Here is a 19,082-nt window from a genome sequence, read left to right on the forward strand (position 1 = left end):
ATTTGCCCACTCACCTAACCTGTCCAAGTCACCTTGCAGCTTTTTAGCGTCCTCCTCACAGCTCACACCGCCACCCAGCTTAGTGTCATCTGCAAGCTTGGAGATATTGCACTCAATTCCTTCATCTAAAAATCATTAATGTATATTGTAAATAGCTGGGGTCCCAGCACGGAGCCCTGCGGCACCCCACTAGTCACTGCGTACTATTCTGAAAAGGACCAGTTTATCCTGACTCTCTGCTTCCTGTCTGCCAACCAGTTCTCTATCCACGTCAGTACATTACCCCCAATACCATGTGCTTTAATTTTGCACACCAATCTCTTGTGTGGGACCTTGTCAAAAGCCTTTTGAAAGTCCAAATACACCACATCCACTGGTTCTCTCTTATCCACTCTACCAGTTATATCCTCAAAAAAATTCCAGAAGATTTGTCAAGCATGATTTCCCCTTCATAGATCCATGCTGACTTGGACCGATCCTGTCACTGCTTTGCAAATACACTGCAATTTCATCTTTAATAATTGATTCCAACATTTTCCCCACTACTGATGTCAGGCTAACCGGTCTATAATTACCAGTTTTCTCTCTCGCTCCTTTCTTAAAACTGCCTATTGCACCAGTGTAACATTGTTTGTAATTCCCAAAGAGCCAGCCTGTTGCCCATGCCAAGTAGAAACGATATTGTGACTGCCCATGGACCTTGACAGGCAGCATGCAGAAGTGATGTGCATCCCATCAGTTTGGGCTGGATCTGACTCCAGGTTCCAGAAGTAAAAGGCCAGTTCCAACACTTAAAAAAACAAACTTTTGTCTGTAGATTTTTTACAAAATGGAATCAATTACAAAAAGGTGTTCATTACCTTCACACACTGTTCAGCCAGGTCTCTGCTGGTTCTATTATTGAGCTCAACTACAACCAAACGATTACAAAGTGCTTTAATGGCTCCATCCACTCCAACAATCCTTCGTGTACACTCAGCAGATACGTCCAAGTAGTACGTTATGGCACGTGCTGTCACCTCCAACACATTGTCAGGAGCACTTTCATCCAGAAAAATTTTGCATAGAGCTGGTAGAAAAGTACGAGGAGGGCACCTACAAAAACAAAAATCAGTAACACTTTTAAAAAGGACTACATCTATCAACAGGTAATGTTACTAAATGTAGTAATTTAATTTTTGCTGTTCTATTAATGAGAGAATTTGAGATCAACCTCAACAAGTCACCAATCAGCAACTAAATACTGCATCACTATACAGGCACAACGTCCCGAATCCGGAACTCCAAAAACTGGAATTGTCCAAAAACCGGACATTTTGCGCATCCCAGATGGAGTTGTCAGGAATTATTGTCCGAAAACCGTCATTTTTGAGGCAGCCAAAATGGCAACATCAGGCAACGAGGGATGAGGAAATCGGTATAAAGCGCAGCACCAGAGGTCCACAGGAATCAGCGGGTGGCGAGGAGGGGAGGATTGGCAGGAATTGCCGAACGGAGGAGCATCGTCAATCGGTGAGTGGCGATGAGCATCATGAATTGGCGAGGTCCGAAATCCGGTACGAATTCAGTCGAGGATTCCAGATTTCAGACAAGAAGATCAATAGTCTGAAATCCAGAATCCTCGACCGAATCTGTGCCGGATTTTGGGTTTTGCCGTATTTCAGACCCCCATCGCTTCAAGACCGGCACGAATTCGGTCGAGGATTCCAGACCATTGATTTTCTTGTCTGAAATCCGGAAAAACCCAAAAACCGGCACGGACTCAGTCCCGATGATTCCGGATGTTGCACCTGTATTAAGCTACATTTAACATTTCTTGCTCTTCAATTTAATAAGAGTTTATAGAAATCTGCTCATAGAGCTCTGCACTCATCTACTATGCAACCCAAGTCTTTACTAGGCATATTTGAAGACATAGTGAATGATAATTCATTTCACTCTACACCCCAAAAACACACAGACACAGCAAATTTCAACTGAAGCATCAACTTTCCATTCTGCCCTTTTATTTCGTATCTTAATTAATTTAGTAATAAATATGATTTTTTGAGACAGGAAACTATCCAAAGAAACAAATTTCGCAGTGTAGGAGAGATTACTGGGAACTATATCCAATGGCGTAACTACTCTTCCATTTATGACAGTGTGTGGAATAAAACATCATGATTGAGCTGTTTGTGTTTTAACTCATTTGACTAACAGTCAATGATAATATTAATGACTCTTGAAATATCTTATGTCTATATAATTTAGAAAATAAACATTTTTATTTGAACCAATCCCTTCACATCTTCAATTAAAAAATCTGTAAACTTTAACACAGGAATTTAGGTGGAGAATCTCCAGAAAAGCAAGACATTTTTCCTTTCAATCATATGAAGTACTTGAGAGTATATATATTTTAGGGTTGCTCATTTTAGTCCATATTATTTATAGCACGAGTTAATCCACTTTCATTCCGTACAATTTTTATTCAAATTGTGGGTCTGTCTATTTAACCGTGTCTGCCAGTTCACAATCTCTAAATCTGCAAGTTTTTGTCCATAAGAACGCAAGAAATAGGAGCAGGAGCAGGCCATTTGCCCCCTTAGCCTGCTCTACCATTCAATAAGATCATGGCTGATCTTCTACCTCAATTTCACTTGCCTGCACTATCCCCATATCCCTTAATATACAAAAATCTAATCGATCTTGGTCTTGAATATACTAAATGACTGAGCCTCAACAGTCCCCTGGGGTAGAGAATTCCATAGATTCACCACCCTCTGAGTGAAGAAATTTCTCATCTTAGTTCTGAATGGCAGAACCCTAATTCTGAGACTTTGACCCCTAGACTCCCCCAGCCAGGGAAAAACATCCTCCCTACATCTACCCAGTCAAGCCCTGTAAGAATTTTGTATGTTTCAATTCGATCACCTCTCATTCTTCTAAACTCTATAGAATATGCCTAATCTACTCAATCTCTCCTCATAGGACAACCCCCCATCCCAGGAATCAGTCTGCTGAACCTTTGTTTCGCTCCCTCTATGGCAAGTATATCCTTCCTTACGTAAGGTGACCAAAACTGTACACAATACTCTAGGTGTGGTCTCACCAGCGCCCTATATAATTGCAGTAAGACATCTTTACTCTAATATTCAAATCCTCTTGTGATAAAGGCCAAAATACCATTTGCTTTCTAAATTGCTTGCTGTACCTGCATGTTAACTTTCAGTGATGTGTGTACAAGGACACCTAGGTCCCTCTGAACACCAACATTTCCCAATCTCTTACCATTTAAAAAATACTCTGCTTTTCTACTTTTCCTAGCAAAGTGGATAACTTCACATTTCTCCACACTATATTTAATTTGCCATGTTCTTGCCCACTCACTTAGCCTACTTATATCCCATTGAAGCCTTCTTGCATCCTCCTCACAACTTACATTCCCACCTAGCCTTGCATCATCAGCAAACTTGGATATATTACATTTGGTCCCCTCATCCAAACCAGTGAATAGCTGGGGCCCCAAGCACAAATCCTTGCGGTACCCCACTAGTTACAGCCTGCCAACCTGAAAATGACCCGTTTATTCCTACTCTGTTTTCTGTACGTTAACCAATCCTCAATCCATGCTAGTATATTACCCCCAATCCCATGAGCGCTAAATTTTGTTTAATAATCTCTTGTGTGGCACCATATCAAATGCCTTCTTAAAATCCAAATACACCACATCCCCCTTATCTATTCTGCTAGTTACAACCTCAAAAAACTCTAGCAGATTTGTCAAACATGATTTCCCTTTCATAATTCCGTGTTGACTCTGCCCAATCTTATTTTTCTTTTTTAAGTACCATGTTACCACGTCCTTAATAATGGATTCTAGCATTTTCCCTAATACTGGTAACAGGCTAACTGGTCTGCAGTCTCCCGCTTACTCTCTCCTATCTCTTGGAAGGTAGCAAATGTGGGGTTACATTTGCTACCTTGCAATCCGTGGGAACTGTTATAGAATCTATAAAATTTTGGAAGATGACAATCAATGCATCCACTATTGCCACCTCTTTCAAAACCCTAGGATGTATGCCAACAGGTCCAGAGGATTTAATCGGCTTTCAGTCCCATTAATTTTTCCAGCACCATTTTTTTAAACTAATACCAATTTCTTTCAGTTCCTCATTCTCACTTGACCCTTGGATTGCCACTATTTCCAGCAAGTTTTTTTGCATCTTCTTCCATGAAGGTGGACAAAAGTATTTGTTTAATTTCCCTGCCATTTCCTTATTCCCCATTCTAATTTCTCCTATCTCAGCCTGTAAGGGACCCACATTTACTTTTGCTAATCTTTTCCTTTTTACATACCTATAGAAGCTTTTACAGTTTGTTTTTATGTCTCTTGCTAGTTTACTCTCATTCTATTTTCCCTTTATCAATTCCTTGGTCCTCCTTTGCGGAATTCTAAAATCCTCCCACTCCTCAGGCTTACTACTATTTTTGGCAACATTACAAGCCTCTTGATCTAATAGTATTTTTAACTTGTTAGCCATGGTTGGACGACTTTTCCCGTGAGGTTTTTGTGCCTTAAAAGGAATGCATGTTCGTTGTACATTTTGAACTAATTCTTTAAATGCTATCCATTGCTTGTCTACTATCATACCTTTAAATGTAGTTTCCCAACCTACCTTAGCCAACTGGCCCCTCATACCTACATAGTTTGCTTTGTTTAGATTCAAGACCCTAGTTTCAGATTCAACTGAATCATTTTCAAGCTCAATATAAAATTCTATCATATTATGGTTACTCTTCCCTAAAGGCCCTTTTACTACAAGCTTATTAATTAACCTTTTCTCATTGCACAATACTAGATCTAAAATAGCCTGTTCCCTAGTTGGTTCCTCAACATACTGATCTAGAAAACTATCTTATATACATTCCATGAATTTGTCCTCTACCCTATTACTGCAAATTTGGTTTGCCCAGTCCTTTTGTATATTAAAGTCCCCCATGATTACCCTATTACCCTTATTACATGCGTTTCTAATTTCCTGATTTATACTCTGCCCTACATTACAACTGCTGTTTAAACAACTCTCACCAATGTTTTCTGCCCGTTGCTGTTTCTTAGCTCCACCCAAACTGATGCTACTTCTTGATTTTCTGAGCTCAGATCCTTTCTCTCTACTGTCTTTATCCCATCATTTATCATCAGGGCTACCCCTCCTCCTTTTCCATTTTGCTAAAAGTTAAATATTCTGGAATATTTTGTTCCAATTTCTGTTTCTCTTTTTTGCTCAATATGTATTGTTTTTACATTGGTTTGTCTTTTTTCTTCTTCATTATTTCTCTCTTTTTCTGTAAGTTCTCACTGGCTTTCTAATCTCCCTTCTGTATGCCCACCACTCTGTACAACAGCATACTTAGAATAGATTTATCATGAAAATCAGGAAGATCATGCTTATGCTGTTGGTTGATTGCAGTAGGGGGTGTCTGTACAACTGGGGTATAAATGGTCTTGGCACCCATTTGTTTGCGTGGCTGAGGAACAAAATTCCCCAAAATTCCAACTCCTAGTCACTATCCAGCAAAACTTTGCTTGAAATGCACATGGGAATGTTCAGCTCCAATGTCCTCCAACATCAAATAGCCACTGTCTAGATTTAGCAATGAAGAATAGCCACCTGGCAAGGGACCAGTGAAGGCTGAAATGACATTCTACACTCTCTCCCAGAACCATTTTATTGCTAAACAGTTAGGATAGTTAAAAACTGTTATGTCTTTAATACTCTTATGAATGACTCCACAAGGTCTAGTATTGTTCTTGAGCTGTTGTGACCTTAGTCCCATTTATTGTAACTCGAGTGAGGCACAAGCATGGTGGGCAGCCTTTTATACTGGGACCTGCACACCTATGCAGGTGACCCTCAGGTCTCCCACCGCAGTGCCCTCTGGTGGCACACCTTGTGACACTAGAGTTAGTATACATGGTCTGCATACATGACAAAACGATGTGGAAGTCTGTTATCCAGGTCCTTAACGATAATTTTAAAATGACAGTCTGACTTCTTAAGCACTTGTAAAATCTAAAATTTCTCCAAAAGAGTATATGTTCTCTCCTGGTTAGAAAATATGCTATAGTTCCAGTCAGTGCCATATGCATATTTGACAAGTTACATGGTTTATTTCCCAATTCAGGGATACTTAAAATGCCCTTTAATCCATAAAAAGCCCAATTGGTATGACCATTGGAACAGCCAAAATTTGTTCAGACACATTTTAAATCCTGTGCCTCATCTTTAGAAAAGCAAACGTTCTTGCTAGTTGGCAACTTGCTGCAACAGTACGTTTTCAAGACGACTATGTAGGGTGTAAACTCCTGTATGGCTCCGAAATGTAGACCATGTACAGTAGACATCGCAAGTCGCTGGAGAAATACCACCAGCGATGCCTCCGCAAGATCCTGCAAATCCCTTGGGAGGACAGACGCACAAACATTGGAGTCCTCGTCCAGGCCAACATCCCCAGCATTGAAGCATTGACCACACTTGATCAGCTCCACTGGGCAGGCCACATAGTTCGCATGCCAGACACGAGACTCTCAAAGCAAGCGCTCTACTCAGAACTCATCCACGGCAAACGAGCCAAAGGCAGGCAGAGGAAATGTTACAAGGACATCCTCAAAGCCTCCCTGATAAAGTGCGACATCCCCACTGACACCTGGGAGTCCTTGACCATAGACCGCCCTAAATGGAGGAAGTGCATTCGGGAGTGCGCTGAGCTCCTCGAGTATCGTCGCCGAGAGCATGCAGAAATCAAGCGGAGGCAGCGGAAGGAGCGTGCGGCAAACCAGGCTCCCTGCCCACCCTTTCCCTCAACGACCATCTGTCCCACCTGTGACAGAAACTGTGGTTCTCATATTGGACTGTACAGCCACCTAAGAACTCATGCTAAGAGTGGAAGCAAGTCTTCCTCGATTCCAAGGGACTGCCTATGATGAGTAGGGTATAAAATGAGACTTTCCTCTTTTGCAAGACAAGGCTGGGGGAATACTTGGTATGGAAATTATTCCCTTACCTTATTTCAAATTTAATATAAACAAACAGGTGGAAAAGAAACTAAAACAAACTCCAGCTAGGTGTTTGGATAGATCTCTCCAGAAGTGAGATTAAACAACTTGTAAGTCACAAGTTATGCTCACCTCGCAAATGTTAGTTAACACACCGCATCAGGACAAATAGATCTAAAAATGAAGTTATTAATGATTCCTGTTGTAGAACAAACAAAATGGCTTTGTGACATCAGTACAACAGTGAAGTCAGCTTTTTATTACAACTCTCTCTTCACACGGAGAGAAATCCACCTTTGCCCAGAAAAACTGCGGACATGAAATCAAATAGAATTATTTTTAGCCTGCAATCTATGCCAAGTATAATCATGAATTTACAAGAAGCTCAGCATTTCGTAGCAAGAACTTAACTTCTCTACTTTGCATATTGTGACCTGCCACAGCATTCTAGAATCTACTCAAGCGTGGCATAGTTGCATTGTTTGGTAGAATCTAGAAAGCTCAAGCTAAACAGAAGCATGGCTGCAGTGAATAAATTGGAAAATAAATTTTTTGGCAAAGGTGCATCTTGTCGAGTCTGTTTCAAACACATCAATTGCAGCACATGCTTCAGACAGCATACCTAGAATTAATCAGTGTAACCAGAGAAAGAAGTTTAAGTTACAGCAAACAAATTATTTCAGATGCCAAAATTCTCCTGGCTGCATCAGAATACAATAGATGTTTTTGGCTGATAAACAGTTAGTGCAACACTCCTCATTAATAACTGACAATGGGGGGGGGGGGGTGGTCTGCAGAGCGGCTGCTGGGCCACCCCAACCAGGAAGATCCCATTTTCAATTTCTAAGCCCCGCCAAGTTAGCTGATCTCAGCCACTTAAGCAATCAAGTAAATAATGGTCATTTAAACCTGTGGTTCAATCAACATAACAAAATCAGATTATCTGGTTATTATTACACTGCTGTTTGAGAGAGCTTGCTGAGCGCAAATTGGCTGTTGAATTTCCTACAGTACAACAGTGACTACACTTCAAAATTACTTCATTGGCTGTAAAGCGCTTTGAGATGTCAGTGGTCATGAACGGTGCTATATAAATGCAAATCTTTCATTTTTTCCTTTTATGGCTGAATGGATTACGAATCACGGACCCCCACATCTAAGTTATTATTGCCCCCTTACATTGCGACTGCACCAGGATCTTCTGACAATGAACTGCAATATAGCTATGGTGACATTTACAAAAAACAGGAATCCCTCAAGAATGTAAGAAAGAAATGATAGTGATTTTAAAGCACTGATTTTTTTTTAAATTACAAATGCATTGGTTATTCAGTGTATTCATGTACTGCCCAGATTATGATGTCTAATTTGCTCCTTGTCCAGCCCTTGAGCACGTGCAGACAGATCGAATGTCATGTTTATCCGACTAATGGGGCCTGTTCTTTTTGGCTGTATCTCGGCGCGGCTGCAGCCGGCTTGGGAACTTTGTGTACAGATATTCGATTCCTCACCGAGCAGTTGGCCCTGTGCTTTTCTGCCCCCGATTTCTATTGCTTGTGGTGGCATTGCAGCCACGGCTGCTGCGCAGTCTCTTCTCTCCTTCTCCTATTCTTCCTGCAGTGCACAGCCGCTGCCGCCTCAGTACCATTTACCGGCCCAGTCAGCAGCACCCGGTCGCTCCGCACCAGCTCGCTCTCGATCACCGATTGGGGTTTTTTTTTTCCCATGGACTCCTTGGAAAGTCTTTACAGACCCCAGTTTGAAAAACATTGATTTAAACCAACAATTCTTGCATATAGCAACAGATTGTTATGGTTACTTGCAGTACCAAGTATCTGACCCACTCAGGAACAACTAACTTGTTCACTTTTAGCTAAAGGGTTCTTTGAGGACAAGCTTTTATTTTTGCATAAAAGAGTGAATAAAGGAGTGTTTTTGGGAAGAGTTTAAATTTAATGGCATCCAATTACACAGAATTGCTAAACATTTATGCAACTGGTTAGGTTTGTCACTCCAATGCAATATTAAAAATGTACAATTCAAAACATTTACTGTACGTAATGGGACAATATGGCGACGTAGTACATATCACTAAAGCTGTTCCAAAGCATGTATGTGCACTGTAAATTTTCCAGAGTGAGTTCATGATCACATTAAGGAAACACTGACATATCAGCTTGGCTCAGTGATAGAAGTCTTGCCTCAGTCAGAAGATCCTGGGTCAAAGCCCTACTCCACAACTTCAGCAAAAAGAAATCTAGGCCAACACTTTAGTGCCCCACTGTTGTATTATTGAAGGTGCCATATTTCAGATGAAACATTAAACCAAGGCTCCACCTACCTGTCTGTTCAAGTGGATGAGAAAGATCTCATCACACTTGAACAAGCAGCAGGAGTTCTTCTGATGTCCAGGCCACATTAATTCCTCAACCAACACCAAAATTGATTAACTGGTCATTTGTTGACTGCAGGACCTTGCTCCGTGCAAAATGGCTGCCACATTTCCCAACATAATAAATGACTACACTTCAATAGTAGTTAATTGTCTGTGAAATACTTTGGGATGTTCAGAGGACATGAATTGCACCAAATAAATGCGGGTTCCTTCTATGCCTGGCTCCAGTTTGCCCATCTCTTATTGGTTGGGATGTGGCATGTACTTATAAAAGGAGGAAATTTAATTTTTGATGTTAATATAGTTTGAACTTTGGATATATAAAAAGAGTAACAGTAGAGGTCTTTAGGATAATGAAATTACAGTGAACATTGCCAAATTGGTCTCTCTTAGCACATACACACAGTCTATGTCAGATCATGTTACTGTACCCAGAACTGTGTCTCCAAAACAGACACAGATAGATGTAAAGTATTTCCAGATGAGTGCCTACAAAGGGAAAGGGGCTTGTTTTTAAAAAGTCTGCATCTATTTCACAGTGCCTTGGAATAATATGATTTGGCAGCAGTGGTGCTAGTCTATAAAGTTAAGTTTCCATTTAATACAGGCAGGGCTGAACTTGTTCAGGCTGTCTGGTATTGCTTTTTGATGTTTTATTACTGTTTTTTTTTTTAAAAAGCTCAAAAACCTGCTGTGAGTAGCAACAGTATTTTTTGGCAACCAGAACAGGAGGCACACATCTGAAGTACTGCAAGGAATCGACCACTAATATGCAAAACAAAAAGTCTACCAAAAACAAAAGACACATTCATGAGCTATTATTACTTGGCTGCTGGTCGGTCTGGGGTTTTTTTTTGGGGGGGGGGGGGGGCGGGGGGGGAAAGAGAAGGAGGTGGAGGGAAAGAGACAATTGAACTCTTCTGGTTAACATTTACATGTAAGAACTAGCACAGCATGACCAACTTCATACCACCGTACTCACAAAAGGCAATTTTTTTTCGTCTAACAGCGAGTATTATGGTAAATGGCAAAAGCATAATTATGGGGCCCAAGTTTCGGCCTGAGTTGCTCCTTTTTTTTGGAGCAACTAGTTTAGAATGGAGCATCTTAGAAATTGCAATTCTCAGATTTTAGTTTGCTCCAGTTCTAGTGAGTTAGAATAGTTTCATTTTAGAACAGATTTTTTTTTTCAAAAGGGGGCGTGTCCAGCCACTTACACCTGTTTTGCAAGTTTAGGCAGCGAAAACTTACTCCAAACTAACTTAGAATGGAGTAAGTGTAGATTTTTGTACGCTCAAAAAAAACCTTGCCTACACTTATAAATCAGGCATAGGGAATGAGAGATGGGGGGGGGGGGGGGTTTACAAGCATTAAACATTTCACATCTACAAATTAAGAGCCATCAATAATAAATTATAAATAAATCAATAAATCAACCAATAAAATAAAAATAAATTTTTTTTAAATCAATAAATAAAAAATTACGTTTCTACTCACTTACTGCAGCACCGGGAGACCTCCAACAGCGTGCTGAGACGACCCCCCCCCCCCCTAAGTGTCTGAGTGTCTCTGACAGTGAGGGGTTGGGGGGGGGGGGGGAAGAGAGAGAGAACGAGAACAGGGGGGGAGCGCGAGAGCGCAAGAATGGGGGAGAGGAGGGAGAGAGGGAGAGAGAGCGTGAGGAAAAAGGGCTGAACAGGAGGGAGGGAGGGAGTTAAACGGGAGGGAAGCCCGAGTCCCGATCTTCAATGCCCAGTGAGCACATTCGGTCAGGGCTAGGGGCAGCGTTCTTCAGGTCCCTCCCACGCAGCTTGCACAGATTCGGCATGCGTGCACACTCTAGTGCGCATGTGCAGAGGTCCCGGCACTGTTGTCAGCGCTGGGACCTGGCTCCACCCTCCACATGTTCTGCTGCGCTGCGCCAAGGGCCTGGATCGATCGGACGGAGGGGAGAATACCAAGGTAAATAATAGGCGCCATTTCTGTTCTAAAAAGTCGCCGTACCTCTAACCCCGAGGGCAAACTTGGGCCCTTTGTTTCTAAAATTTATGTCTATACAAAAGTAAAGATGCAACACTTATTTAAATTATCGACTAACAGCAATATACACCAACAGTTCCATAAGTTAGAGACCATCGATTCTTCAATCGGAAGTTGTCAGCAAGCCTCGGCAACTGGAGCATCCAGATACTCCAAAAATATTGTTGTTACACGATCATATTGCTTGTTATGGTATTACGGTGCAGAGCAAATTTACTCAAGATATTTAAAATTAATTTCAAATAAATTATATTTGAGAAATAAACCAGTTTCCAAAGTTAATATATTTACATCAATCTCAAAAATTTGCAATATTTTGTCCATGTGACATCCTGACTGATTTACAGTTTCTCTATATCATCATCATCATAGGCAGTCCCTCGGATTCAAGGAAGACTTGCTTCCACTCTTAGGTGGTTGTATTGTCCAATACGAGAACCAGTCTCTGTCACAGGTGGAACAGACAGTGGTTGAAGCAAAGGGTGGGCGGGGAGTCTGGTTTGCCGCACACTCCTTCTGCTGCCTGCGCTTGATTTCTGCATGCTCTCAGCGACAAGACTCGAGGAGCTCAGCGCCCTCCCAGATGCACTTCCTCCACTTAGGACCGTCTTTGGCCACGGACTACCAGGTGTCATTGGGGATGTCGCAATTTATCAGGGAGGCTTTGAGGGTGTCCGTGTAACGTTTCCGCTGCCCACCTTTGGCTCGTTTGCCATGGACAAGTTCAGAGTAGAGCGCTTGCTTTGGGAATCTCGTGTCTGGCATGCGAACTATGTAGCCTGCCCAGCGGAGCTGATCAGCATTGCCCCCCAGACATCAAATTCCATGGCGTGGCCCTGGACAACGTGGACCACTTCCCTTATCTCGGGAGCCTCCTATCAACAAGAGCAGGCATGGACGACAAGATCCAACATCGCCTCCAGTGCGCCAGTGCAGTCTTCAGCCGCCCGAGGAAAAAAGAGTGTTCGAAGACCAGGCCCTCAAAACTGTCACCAAGCTCATGGTCTACAGGGCCGCAGTAATACCCGCCCCTCCTGTATGGCTCAGAGACATGGACCATGTACAGTAGACACCTCAAGTCACTGGAGAAATACCACCAACGATGTCTCCACAAGATCCAGAAATCCCCTGGGAGGACAGACACACCAACATTAGCGTCCTCGACCAGGCCAACATCCCCAGCACTGACCACACTTGATCAGCTCTATATTAAACACAATCTACAGGAGTGACAGGTTTGAGTTATCAAAATGTGGCAGTTCATACAACCACTTTCCTCGTTCTATCACTATTTTTGGCCATGTTTCATGGATAAAAACAAAAAATATATTACCTCACTGTATTACCATTACTAACTGTATTACCACCACCAACATCATCAATGGGTAAAACTAGAAAAGATACAGATGAGGTATTCTACATGCAAGAACTTTTAGCTCGTATCAAAATATTTAATAGGGGAACAGAGTGTCCGAACCTTAACTGCAGATGGTCTCTGTAGTTGCGACACATTTTAACATCACTTTCCTGATTGCACCGAATCTGAGGCAAATAACATATTTGCTATACACTTTGGGCCCAATTTTGACCATGACTTGCATCAATTTCTTTGGAGCAAGTTGTTTTTTCTGGTGTGTTAAAAAATGCCATTTTCCCACAAAAAATTTGCTCCAAAGTCAGGAATGATTTTTTTTTTTCCAAAAAGAGTTGCTCCCAGACACTTATGCTAGTTTTGGCCATTTATGTCACTTTGACCAGCTAAAACTTACTCCAAATCGACTTAGGTCAGCGTATGTGGCCAGCTCTGAAAAACATTGCGGGCAGTTAAGAATTCGGCGCAGGTTAGTACATTTAAAGCACCAAACAAAGCACAAAAATAAGCATTCAATAATAAAAAATACAAGGAAGCCGAGAGGACCTGCACCGACTTAAAAAGCACTAAACAAAGGCCAAAAAGTAATAAGCAATCAATCAGTAACAAATAAATTGAAGTCCTACCTTTATGCCAGAATCAAGTTTTTTTTTAAGTTCCCCCCCCCCCCCACAAAACTCTCCTCAGGACAGCCCACAGGACAGGCTGGGGGGGGGGGGCGAGGAGCATGCACGCAGACTTCACTGCGCATGCGCGCAGCTGCCGGCAGTGCTTTCTGCGCTGGCCTGTTGCTCCGCTCCCCACTTCACTATCTACGCCACGCTGGGACATGGGAGACTCGGTGAGCGGACAGGATGGGCCCCTTTTTTTCGGCGCCATTTCCAGCGCACAAAGTCAGCGCATTTAAGACAAGTGCGCCGAAAAAAGGGGTTGGGGAAAATTGGGCCCTTAAAGATTGAGTTGCTTCACAATTCAACTTTAGTGCAAGTCTTCTCTCTTAATAACAGAATATGTTATGATATTTTGGGATGAATCTTTGTGCACATGAAGGTGAGGGATACATCACATTTCCAACTTCGTACATTAAAGGCATGGGCAGGATGCAGAGCTTCTTTTATTCTACCTTAACCCAAGAGAAACCTTCACTATATCTGATTTTTTTCCCACATCCAAACCAGCTACTCTTCTGGTTTTTAAAGTGAGTGAGATTTCCAATTGCTACCAATTTACTAGTAATTATTTATTGTGGCATTCAAGGCCACACGGAAATAGCTCAAGATTTCCAAAACTTATTTCTCTTAAAGCACTTACAACCTGGAGATTGAATTGGCCTGTTCTGAATTTAAACTAAAATCCTCGCGATCAAGTGATTCCACGGTGCCACCCAATCACAACTTTTTTTTTGAAACAGTAATAAATTTTGCCACATGTGACCTCAAAAATTGCTTGGAACATTTCATTTACTAGACTCTCAACAACATCTCAAGAGACTATTCTGCAAATGTCATACGACCTGGTACCAAAATTTGTCACGGCACAAGAAGATTTGCAGCAGCCAAATCCAACAAACAAAAATAAGTGAGTTGGAGTTCTATTACTGAGAGTAGGTTTTAAGCAGTTTGTCAATGTGACCATTAAAGGAAGATCCAATGGAAACAAACAGTAGGTTATGCTTTGGACACCAGACATGGATATAAAAACAAAAATACTTATAGGGCAGATATTTATACATTGAATAAGCAGATTAGGTGTATTTACATCACAGCAAGGCACATGAATTGGCCATTGCACACATTAATGGTGTCGCAGCACAAAGGAAATTCATAAACAATCCAGAGATAATTGGCAGATATCATTTTTAAATATATAGAGTTGCCTTATTTAAGACTACATTAAATCAAGACAAGCAAATCCCATTTTTGTCAAGGCAAATCAAGAACAGAATACTAGGATACAGAGCTGAACGAAGCAGCAGATTACAAGCCACTGGTCGCAATGTAACATTTTTATTATGACGGGTAGCAGGAGAAAGCAACGCCAGAGTTGGACTGCAAAGACAACATAGGTCAAAGGCATCAAAACTAGCACTGAAGTCGAGGATAAGAAGAAACCGCCAGTAAATTGTAAAAGGTGCCGTATGTAATTTTGACCAGTGCCGTCTGAGTACTATAGGCAGGCAGAATCCAGATTTGGGGCATCAAATGAAGAAGGGTGGGACCATATCTGCAAGAGTACGACGTGTCCAGGACTTTGGAAAGAAAGGGAACACGAGAGATAGGGAAGTGGTCGACGAGAACAGAAAGTGACAGTTTTAAATCATGCAGAGACTGTGCCAAACAATAGAAATAAGTAGGTGATATTGGTGAGGCTAAGGAGGGCAAGTTACATGGTTAAAAGCAGAAAAAGGATGGAGTGGTTGGATTGACCGACAAGAGGAGTGCACCAATAGGGAGATACAGCAGTCTGGGTGGCAGGTTGTTGAGTTCAGAAAAGGGCAGAATGAAAACCTGGGAGTTGGGAAAGGTGGAGGGGGAAACTAAGAAGACAGAAGCAGCTGATGAAAAAAAATCCATCAATTCCTTGAACTTTCTGCCCAAGGTAAGGAGGCAATGGAGAACATTACATAAGAAATCGGAGCAGGAGTAGGCCATTTGGCCCCTCAAACCTGCTCCGCCATTCAATAAGATCATTGCTGATCTGATCATTAACTCAGCTCCACTTCCCTGCCTGCTCCCCATAACCCTTTACTCCCTTATCGCTCAAAAATCTGTCCATCTCCGCCTTAAACATAGTCAATAACCCAGCCTCCACAGATCTCTGGGGCAGAGAATTCCATAGATTTACAACCCTCTGGGAGAAGAAATTTCTCCTCATCTCAGTTTTAAATGGGTGGCCCTTATTCGAAGTCTACGTCAACTTGTTTCAGTTTCCCCCATGAGTGGAAATATCCTCTCCGCATCCACCTTGTCGAGCCCCCTCATTATCTTATGTTTCAATAAGATCACCTCTCATTCTTCTGAACTCCAAAGTGTAAAGGACCAACCTATCCTCATAAGTCAACCCCTCATCTCCAGAATCAACCTAGTGAACCTTCTCTGAGCAGCCTCCAATGCAAGTATATCCTTCCTTAAATACGGAGACCAAAACTGTACACAGTATTCTAGGTGTGGCCTCACTAATACCTTGTACAGTTGTAGGACTTCTCTGCTTTTATATTCCATCCCCCTTGCAATAAAGGCCAACATTCCATTTGCCTTCCTGATTACTGGCTGGACCTGCATACTAACTTTGTGTTTCATGCACAAGGACCCCCAGGTTTCTCTGTATTGCAGCACTTTGCAACTTTTCTCCATTTAAATTATAATTTGCTTTTCTATTATTTCTGCCAAAGTGGATAACCTCACATTTCCTCCCCATTATACTCCATCTGCCAAATTTTTGCCCACTTAGCCTGTCTATATCCCTTTGCAGATTTTGTGTGTCCTCCTCACAATTTGCTTTCCCACCCATCTTTGCATCAGCAAACTTGGCTACGAGACATTCGGTCCCCTCAGCAAAGTCATTTAGATTGTAAATAATTGAGGACCCAGCACCGATCCCTGCGGCACCCCATTAGTCACTGTTTGCCAACTGGAACATGACCCATTTGTCCCTACTCTGTTTTCTGTTAGCTAACCAATCGTCTATCTATGCAAATATATTACCCCCAACCCAGTGAACTTTTATCATGTGCAGTAACCTCTTATGTGGCACCTTATCGAATGCCTTCTGGAAATCCAGATATACTACACCCACTAGTTTCCCCCTCATCCACTCTGCTCATTACATCCTCAAAGAACTCCAGCAAATTTGTCAAACATGATTTCCCTTTCATAAAACTATGCTGACTCTGCTTGATTGAATCATGCTTCTCCAAATGTCCCGCTACTGCTTCCTTAATAATGGACACCAGCATTTTTCCAACGACAGATGTTAGGCTAACTGGTCTATAGTTTCCTGCTTTTTGTCTGCCACCTTTAAAAGGGCGTTACATTTGCGATTTTCCAATCTGCTGGGACCGCCCCAGAATCCAGGGAATTTTGGTAGATTACAACCAATGCATCCACCATTTCTGTAGCCACTTCTCTTAAGACCCAAGGATGTAAGCCATCAGGTCCAGGGGACTTGTCTGCCTTCATTCACATTTTACCTAATACTACTTCATTAGTGATATTGATTGTATTAAGTTCCTCCCTACCTATTGCCCCTTGATTATGCACTATTGAGATGTTTTTAAGTGTCTTCTAGCATGAAGACCGACACAAAATATTTGTTCAACATCTCTGCCATTTCCCTGTTCTCCATTATTAATTCTCCAGTCTCATCCTCCAGGGGACCAACATTTACTTTAGCCACTCTTTTCCTTTTTACGTACTTGTAGAAAATGTTCCTATCTATTTTTATATTTCATGTTAAATTATGAGAGTAAACTATCTTTCCTCTCAATCATTTTTTTTTGAAGTCGTTCTCTGCTGGCTTTTAAAAAATTCCCAATCCTCTGGCCTCCCACTAATCTTGGCCACATTGTATGCCTTTGTTTTCAATTTGATACCCTCTCTTATTTCCTTTGTTAGCCACAGATGGTTATTCCTTCTCATGGAGGACACATGACAGAGATGAACATCATCATTTTGAATAAACACCTGTAAACTGAGTCCCACCAATAGACTAAATTGATTCAAACTATGTCAGCATAAATCAAATGGTATTTCTAAACAGCATCAAGTTGAGCTTTAACTACTGTACGGAAAAAAATATGAAAACAAGATCACCTTTTCTGGGGATAGAAAAGCCAATACAAGATGTATGGACTGTTACAGATCACCAAATAATGCAGCAAAATAAAGCTGACAGTCTGTGCTGTGTTAGCTGATTTCAATGGGGGCATGAATCAGTATCCATGAGGAAAGAAGGAAGAAAACCATCAAGGTTCCAGTTCCAATTACTATCCACCAACCCCTGCTGGAAAATCAACATGTGTGGGCACCAGGGAACAGAATAAGGCTCAGCTTCAATAACCCCTGACCAAATGTCAAATAGCTGGTCAACACTCTGTCTAATAGCATACTTGAAAGAATGGCCACTTCAGTAAGAAATCAATTGAATCAGTTGAGTCATGGCCATTCAGCAAGGTACCAGGAGCCTGCTACTAGCAGATGAATCATAACCAGCATGATCACAACATTCAAGTAAAAAAAGTTGAAAATAAAATGGAGCTCAGAAAACCAGAGTCTCTTATTTATGCAGCAAAACTGGGAAAAAAGTTAGATCCCCCATCTATTCTCAGTTAGCTGCCAGCCAGATGATTGGTAAGGACACTGTATTGATCCCATGATCCCAGTGCCTCAAGATTAGAATGGGGAAAATGGACTGTGATTCACACACTTGTTCGTTACTCAGCAACACTTGCCAACAAAGAATCAGCTGTGACCCTATAATTCCCCACAGTCAAAGCCACAAAAATGGACTCCAAGGCAACATACCCAACAGTGAGAACTTCCCATGGAATTGGACTTGTTTGACAAGAGCCCAAAGGCCTGGGGCAGACAGGGGGTGCAAGAGAAAGAAAAAAAATTGAGGGAAAAAAAAAAGAGTTCCCCTAGTACTTGGTGAGGTGCAGGAACAGCCTCCACAACTTCCTCCTAAACTTTGAAGCATCTGTGAAAAAATTTTAAAAATATTGAGTACTCAAGACAGTGCTTAACACTGTACTTCAAATACATTACAATACTTGTAAATTGTCCAGAGGGTAGGGGTTATTAATGCTTTTTATCAATGGCCTCAATTTTTTAAACAGGAAGGCCTTGTTGCTTTTTCTCAGCTAACAAAACAAGTACAGCTCAGTTCCTAACTAACATCCAAGACTAAATGTTAATCTTCATTCTGCTTGGCACTGATTGCTGAGGATATCCATGGGTGTCACAGTGACCACACGTTTTCAAAATATTAATCCATACAAGTCATTTTATATTTCTAATAGGTTCATATTCCCAACTCAGAATTAATAACCAAGCATAACTCATATGATGCAAGGACCCAAGAGCTTTTTACTAAAAATATTTACCTGCCTTGCAGGGAAGATTCAAGTGCAACATGGTAAATGTGCTTTTGTACGCAACACTCAGCCTAGGAGTGGGTGACTACTGAAATCTCAGTATTGAAACATCACATCAGATTTACTGCCCAATACGCCA

At 41.6% G+C, this 19,082-nt stretch overlaps 1 protein-coding gene across 4 annotated transcripts in view; it reads right to left on the minus strand.

Moving 5' to 3' along the window:
* hectd1 (HECT domain containing 1) overlaps positions 1 to 19,082 on the minus strand; it is a 118,909-nt gene that overhangs the window by 93,233 nt on the left and 6,594 nt on the right. For all 4 annotated transcript variants that reach the window (XM_070879032.1, XM_070879033.1, XM_070879031.1 and 1 more), the window contains exon 3: positions 861 to 1,095. In XM_070879032.1, the coding sequence (XP_070735133.1) occupies positions 861 to 1,095 (235 nt within the window). The remainder of the gene's footprint in view (positions 1 to 860; positions 1,096 to 19,082) is intronic.

The sequence above is a fragment of the Pristiophorus japonicus genome, chromosome 4 (genome assembly GCF_044704955.1).
Source record: "Pristiophorus japonicus isolate sPriJap1 chromosome 4, sPriJap1.hap1, whole genome shotgun sequence".
NCBI classification, from domain to species: domain Eukaryota; kingdom Metazoa; phylum Chordata; class Chondrichthyes; family Pristiophoridae; genus Pristiophorus; species Pristiophorus japonicus.